General features: G+C 37.4%; 1 protein-coding gene across 1 annotated transcript; it reads right to left on the bottom strand.

Moving 5' to 3' along the window:
* Positions 1-1188: 1188 nt before the first annotated feature.
* On the bottom strand, positions 1189-7748 carry rpl9 (ribosomal protein L9). The gene is made up of 7 exons (XM_023292671.3): positions 7588-7748; positions 7348-7463; positions 6601-6696; positions 6263-6395; positions 5036-5116; positions 2076-2205; positions 1189-1349 (listed from the first exon to the last, which is right to left on the bottom strand). Exons 1-6 carry the CDS (start codon positions 7631-7633, stop codon positions 2099-2101), a joined length of 579 nt encoding a protein of 192 aa, XP_023148439.1. The 5' UTR covers positions 7634-7748; the 3' UTR covers positions 1189-1349; positions 2076-2098.

The raw sequence follows: 7748 nt of genomic DNA on the forward strand, positions 1-7748 counted from the left end.
TCACTGCGTCACTCAACGTGCGGTTTGTTTTTTTTTTAACCACAAAAATATCTACCAACTCCAGAACAAAGAAAGTCAGCTCAAACAAACAGGCATAAGACTGCTCGAACTCACATCTTAGTTTTAAATTTAAAGGCTATGAATTTAAATGTTTGTTGCTGTTGAAATTTTTAATGTCGATATTGTGTCGTCATTAATTTGGTCTGTATATGAGCCTGTAATGTACAGAAAAAGAGCAAAATTATCAAAAACTAAAGGAACAAGCGCATATCAGATATAAAATATATATAAACCAAGAATCTGCTAATAGATTTAAATAAAAATAATTTTGACGAGTTAGTTTTTTTTTTAAAATCCTCTTCTATATAAAATTGAGATCGTGGAAAACTAGAGTATTTAGTAAAAGCAGTGTTACACCACTTACATAACAAATGTAACATTACCGAACAAGGAAACGCGGATTAATTTTTATGAAATTTTACATTTTTTAATGAACTGACTAAAAGATGAGTTATCAATGACCACAAACGCCAGACTGATAAAATTAGAAAAAAATTAAGATGTCTAATTTGACAAATATCTAGATAAATTTTGCAACAGAAAATTAGCAATTCGCAAATTTAAACATGATATTAAACAATCAAATGCAGAGCTGTTTTGTACATGTTGAATTTGAGAACAAGCTTTTTTAGTCAAACTTTCATATGACAAGACACACATTCTACAGTTTGCACTTTGGATGATTTGTGAATCCCATTTTAAGATTTTGGGAAACAAGCTGCTGCCGAATTAATCAATAGCTTATTTATGCTTTGCAATATTAGATTTAATGAAAACTGTTTAGTGAATTACTGTGAAACTGAAGATGTCATGATTCTCAGACAAGTTCTGAACACACCAGCCAAACGTTTTCATGTACAAGATCAGAAATGTTTTAACTCTGAACGCACCAACATATTTTACCGTCATTTTTGATGAGATGTTTCAAATTATACATTTTATATTTATACATTTAATAAAACATAATTAGTTGCAAGTTATGTGAAGTTACTGCATGGATGTTTTAACACTCAGCCCCATACGCCTGTTACTTATGTAATGGTTCTAACTAGAAACACAATTAAAGGCTTTACAATATTTCAGCTACGGAAGTCAAATACAGGTGACAAAAGGTACCAGAGACAAGAATAACTGGAAAAGATGGTAGTTTTATTGGTCATAACAGGACATGGTGAACATCTACTCTTCTTGTTGCTCCACTACAGTGGTCTTCTCGCTGATGTAGATGCCATCCAGGAACTTTCTGATGTCCTTCTTTCTGACTGTGGTGGCCTGCTGGATCAAGGCCGCTGGAAACAGACAGAGGAGCTGAGTGTGAGCGCAGAAACAGGATCCGTGCAACAAGCATTCAGCTTTAATACAAATTAGGAACCGATAGCCCGTGAGACTCGAGTGCCAAGAAAGGAAATTAGCAGAATGAGATTTAACAGTCATGCTCATGTGAAGCCATTAACACCACATACGGCTGGGCAATAATTCAGAATCCAGAATAGATTATATTATACATTAAATCAGTCTGAAGATAAGATTTTATTTAAGATAGAATTTAGACAAATTAGACAGACCTTATGCACAAGAATCTCATTTTAAATCAACATGGACTGCGGGAAACTGGAGTCATTAAATTGTTTTTAAATGCAATCTAAAATACTGACAAATCAGTGCAGGTAAAATTTCTTTTATTACATCTGCCCTGTTGTGTTGCCATTAGATACATTCTGCAGATTCAATAAATGCAACCACTACTATAAATAGTAGTGATCAGATGAGTTAATCAACAATAGTAGTACATTGTTTTTAACCATCTTGCCCAGCCCAAACACAAAGTATGAAAAAAGTTTCAATTTAGAGTCACAATGTTTTGTGTGAAACATGAAATGCTAACATTTCTGAAACAGAAGCAACAATTAATAGAAAACACCAAAGACAACAGTGTAAAGAAACATGCACAGAAAGAGAAAACAGGCTTTCCCCTGCTGTAGGACACACAGGCGGCTTCGGCGGCATTTTCTAACCTCTACAAGTGCAGATGTAACTGTTACTGATCCTGTTCCACTACTGTTCCCTTCTCGGACACGTAAATGCCGTCCAAGAACTTTCTGATATCCTTATTTTTGACTGTGGTGGCCTGCTGGATCAGAGCAGCTGGAACAGAGAAGTTGGGGTGATAAGCAGCACATCACATCACACAGGGGTCACAGTCATGACAGACGAGCACATCAGTTCTGTTGTCTTGGCTCAGTTCAACCCACAATGTCCTCGACAACAGCAGGAGACGATCAGCTCCTACTCGGCTTGTTTGAGTCTCTACTGGTTCCCTGAGCCTCATGTCTCAGACCCCATTTCCCCCCCTGTGCTATTTTTATGGCCCAGGTTTATATTTCCTGGTCCAGCTCACACCTTTGAAGCATGAAATGCAGTTGAGAATGGATATTATTGCCTGTACTTAGTAACAGCTGACAGCATATTAATTTAATGCTCCATTTCCCTTTACTTCCTTTGCAGTAAATGATGTAGCAAAAGTAGCAAAAGGCACAAGGTCGTCACATTCAAGTACAGGTAGAACGCATCCTTATGTACTAAATATGTTTTAAAGACAGACAAACTCTGAACTTATTAGAAATGTAGCCGCTGAATACAGTCCAAAACATTTTTAGGTGACAAAAAAGTGAAAACAATTGCATCATATAAAACGTGCATCAACTGTGGTGATCGTAATAGCTAACTGTCCAACTTAAGGCTAACAAGATGTAGCAATAAAACTCAATTTGTCAGGTTTAACATTCACTAATTTCTGACTACATTCCATCCATAATGTATTTTCCAGTAAAACTATCAAGCCTTGCAGCAGTCATATTTGCTTCCAGCTCAAAAAAATTAGTCTTTTTTTTGGTCAGTGTGATCCTCAGCAAATTTAACACATGCATGAGTGGACTGAGGTAAGGTGACTGACTCAGCCAGACAAGCCCAGGCAAGTTTTGGTTTAGGGCCACTGTGCTGAGGATCGATGTGGGAGTGCAGAGCCAAGAAACAAAAATGCGTCACTGACCTACTCACAAACACTACTGTATACCAGTGGATAAAACCTACAAAAACAGTGAGAGTAAACATCTTACAATGTAATGACACAGAACAAGTAAATGAAAAAAAAACTCAACTGAGGTGCAGTGATAATGTTTTTGTTCATTATGCTCCTTAATAAAAAGGTGTTAACTTCATTCTTGACATTTAAATGATTCACACTGACACCTTTTAAAAATGACAGAAGATATTAAGGTAAACTTAAGTGACTTCAACCTATTCAAGCTGGTAGCATCGACATAATCTCAGTCTACCTTGCATTTTAAAACAGTGTACATACTGGACACTACATTCTAAACGTCATTCATATTATCTGCACCTATTTATGTAATACACATCTTAGCACATTCTCATTTGCACATTTTGGTATCACTGTTCTATATTCTTACATATCTTGTAGATTTTTCTTTATTTTCTATATTTGAATCTTATTTTATCTTACGCTAGTTGACTTTAACATTATACTCTAACCCTAACGTTCTGTGTTGTCTTATTGTTCACCCCTTTGTTGAATATCCATCTGCTGTAAATCCTGAATTCCCTCTGGGGATTAATGAAGTCAGTCTAAGTCTAAAAACCTTTGCTGCACTACAAATGCATGAATAAAGCAGATCTAGACAAGTCACCTATTTTGGAGTAAATAAATACTTCAGTAGTGAAATTCTTTTTAAAAAACATATTTTAAATGTACACTACCAGTCACAAGTTTGGACACACCTTCTCATTCAGTGCTTTTTATTCATTTGTATTATTTTCTACATTGTATATTAATACTGAAGATTAACATTTTTGTTGACAGCATAATTCCATATGCATCCTTTTATAGTTTTGATGTCTTCAGTATTAATCTACAATGTAGAAAATAATTAAATAAAAATCACTGAATGAGAAGGTGTGTCCAAACTTTTGGCTGGTAGTGATATTTAAAAAAAACTAAAAAAAACTTCCCCACACAATTAGTATTTGGTCATTATGTGTGCATATTCACAGCTCAGTCTCATCTCTGTCAGACACACTGGAAACTGATACGCAAACAGATTAGATCACGCTCCCAGAAATACTGAGTCCTCAAAGGAGAAAAGTGAGAATCCGCCCTAAAAGTTGCCAAATCCAACATGAAAGTCATCCAGTTATGCCGGTGTATTAACAGTGGTGAGACGATTCTGAAAGGTTTTGCTTTCTTTCTTTTAAGACATAACTGTTTACTTTTTACTGAAGTCCTGAACTGATTTTGCTTAATTAGTGATTTTCATAAAGGTTGGTAACATAAATTTCAACTCTATTACACAAAGGTTTGACTTTTCGATTTTCTATTTCGCAATACTTTAATATTACAACTATCGCTGCACCTCAATGGTAAAAAAACACATTATTACTTTTGTACCAGAAAGGTATTACTCTCCTAGCATACAAATGGCAAAAAAAACTATCAGCAAACACAGTTCAGGGGACAATCATCTATTTGGAGGAACAGAAGTTGGAGGGGTGCTACACATGAAAAGGGGATTTAGTAGCAGTAAGTGCTACGCTGCAGGACAAATGTTTACAGTTTTAAGGAAAGTACCAGCCTTCTGTCAGTCACATGCCACCAACAGATGCCCTCTGATCTGTGTGCTTGTCTTCAATTACACAAATTCATCTTTTGTTTGATAAAGTATTTTACACATTTTAAGCCTAAAGGCAGCATCACTCAAATGTTTGTGTCCAGAATCCTGCAAATAAAATAACGACCGAAAAACTGCTTGAGAAGAATGTTTAACAGCTGAGATATATGGGTTCAAGCATGAAGATGGATCTTAGCAGGGGTTGTGCTATCGTTCATTTCATCCTAATATAGATGAAAAAACAGATCACTGAAATGTAGAACTGCAGAGAAAAGGTGGGACAGACATACCCGAGTTAGACACCAGCTCAATGTCGTTACCCTCCAGGACCAACTCGTCCTTCTGGCCGGCTGAGACTGAACACATCACACCTGGGAGAAAGAAGACGGGAAGCGTAGTTTAATTAATACTCATGGGAAGTATGTAATACTATGTAACTCAAAGACACCTCAATATGTGGATGGGAGGTGCTGAGCTATTATGCTACAATATGAGCCACCACAGAGAGCAGAAGAATTTCAACAAGCAGCTTAAGATGAAATTTCATTTTAGTTAAAAATTACAGTCACTTCATTAGACTTTGTCTCAGTCTGTATTAGTCACTATAGCAGGTCATTTACTTGTGAAAATGCAGCTTTTTGTCCCCAGTAAACCCAAAGCATGAGACTTTTGTCAAGTTTATGAATTCATAGTAATTGTGTTGTGAAAGCAGTATGCTCCAATAGCAATTATATACTGTAAAATGACTAGCTTCCCTGTAGGGATTTATGCCTTCAAAGTACTCTGCAAGTTTTAGCTTCTGGGACTGAAGTCATTACATATGTCCAGACACATTCACAGCTATTTGTTTGAGAACAACATTTAGAAAGTGGAGACTCCAGTGTTGTGACAAAATCCATGTCACCACTTGAGTATGTTAGTTTCCTCTGAAATGACTGAAGTTTTGTCAATTCCAAGTATGTGAAAGTCTGCAAAGATGCGTACGTGCAGCCCAAAATTTGGGTCCTGGCAGCAACTTTTCTTCCAGGACAGTAGTGCACAAACTCGTCATTGTGCATAACCATGGACCTGCCAGTTGTCAGTGTCCACAAGGGAGCATAAATAAGGGTATAATGTTGGTTTAACAGAGAAAAAGATTAATTCAAATATCTATTAAACTTGCTTGAGAGGGAGGCCAGCAATGAACCATGTTTTACCACCTATGAGCATGTTTGGGAGATCTAGCAAATTTACCCCACGACAACTGAGATTTATCCACCTATAAACATTTAACAGTACTGTACCTAAGCCCAGCCTCTGTTAAATGTTTTAAATCATTGTGTGCAGGATGCAGATCAATGAGCAGGCCTACTTTATGGCACCAATGGTTTTTTTTTCCCACAAAGACTAATGGGCCACTATTTTATTATCACTGTTTCAGCAATTTTCAAAAGTTAAAATCTCAAACATTTGCTAATTCAAGCTTCTCAAGTCCGAGACATAAATACTTCTGTTGGATATGATTGTAAACTACTCACCAGGCCTCATTCGGACGCGGCGGATGTACTTCTCTCCCAGAAAGTTCCTGATCTCCACCAGAGTTCCAGACTCCTGAATGACGACGTTGATGGGGAAATGGGCGTACACGGAACGCATTTTGTACCGGAAACCCTGCAGTCAGACAGACAGAAAGTGAGAGGTGCTGATTTGGACTGATAAAGAAAACAAAGCCAGTCCACAAACAATAGGCAGCATCAGTCTACACAGTCACACGACAGACAGCATTTAATGTATAGCCTACCATGGGGGCCAGGCACAGGACTTATGATAGCAGTTTGACACCATTTCATTCAGACACTCTGTGCTGAAGTCTCACCAGAGTGACTCCCTTGATCATGTTCTGGACGTGGCTGCAGATGGTGCGGACTGTGGCCAGCTCCTTCCTGTTTCCCCACCATTTATCCACACGAAGCTGAGGAAGGCGGCACATTATTTCAATTTAACTTAAATAGTGCTGAAACAGTCAGTCTAGTGACAAAATCAATCACTTGACGATCCTCTTGAAATACTAAAATATACTTTTTTTCACATCAAGCAAGCCAAACACCACCCGCTTCTACACATTCATTATTCTATACAACCAAATTCTACTACCATACCTTTATGACAATTACAAGTTTGTAGGACTATTCCTATTTTACAAACTATGGACTATGCTAAATATAACAGAAAAACCCTCCATATGACAAGTATTTCCAGTTCCATCTTTGTGGCAGGTTGCTGCAATAAAGTACCATATTACTAATCATAGTTTCCATTCAGAGATCTGAGTAAACCTTAATTTAGTGTCACAAACTCTGTGACAATTTAACTGAAAACGTCCTACACATTTTTCCTCATTAAACCTCCTGATTAGGTTGCTATTAAAATGTATGGTATTGGGTTATAAAATGTGAATACCCAAGCATTAAAAATCACAAATTCTTCGTAACTGTTGTTACACTTCGTGGTAACATTTCAGTCACAACTCCCATGCATGCTTTCACAGTAGACTTCTTAGTTTCTGACAGCAGACTTTCAGAGCACATTACATTAAGCATCATTCTAGCTGGCTCCTGCTTACCTTCTTCTGTTTCTTGCCCAGCAGGCTGAGCTCTAGGTTGATGTGGTTGAACTCTCTGGTGAGCCTACCACGGGGGCCCTTGACGATCACTTTTCGCCCATTCAACCTGACCTCGACTGCCAATGCCAAACAGAAGGAAGAGGGGGAAAAAGAGGTAAACAGTAAGAGACCAAACTCTCCACAAGTCATAGAAGAATGAAGGTTCATCCTGAAAGTTTGCAAATATCAACAATTTCTTACCATCGTCGGGGAGGTCGACAGTCTGACTGCTGAGAATGGTCTTCATTCTACAAAGAAACCAATTGAGAGTTTATCTCTGCAAACTTTTCAAGTGTCATTAGTATCTTCAGAGTTACAGCTGTGAAGCTCAACATTGATGCTAGCATGTTGTACACTGAGTA

This window comes from Amphiprion ocellaris, chromosome 4, assembly GCF_022539595.1.
Source record: "Amphiprion ocellaris isolate individual 3 ecotype Okinawa chromosome 4, ASM2253959v1, whole genome shotgun sequence".
NCBI lineage: Eukaryota > Metazoa > Chordata > Actinopteri > Pomacentridae > Amphiprion > Amphiprion ocellaris.

Excerpts from the sequence above, each read along its gene's own strand:
- rpl9 (XM_023292671.3), bottom strand. The coding sequence starts at position 7,633 with ATGAAGACCATTCTCAGCAGTCAGACTGTCGACCTCCCCGACGATG. Across the intron at positions 7,464-7,587 it reads TGTCGACCTCCCCGACGATG|TCGAGGTCAGGTTGAATGGG; the intron begins GTAAGAAATTGT and ends TGGCATTGGCAG. Across the intron at positions 5,117-6,262 it reads CCGCGTCCGAATGAGGCCTG|GTGTGATGTGTTCAGTCTCA; the intron begins GTGAGTAGTTTA and ends TCTTTCTCCCAG.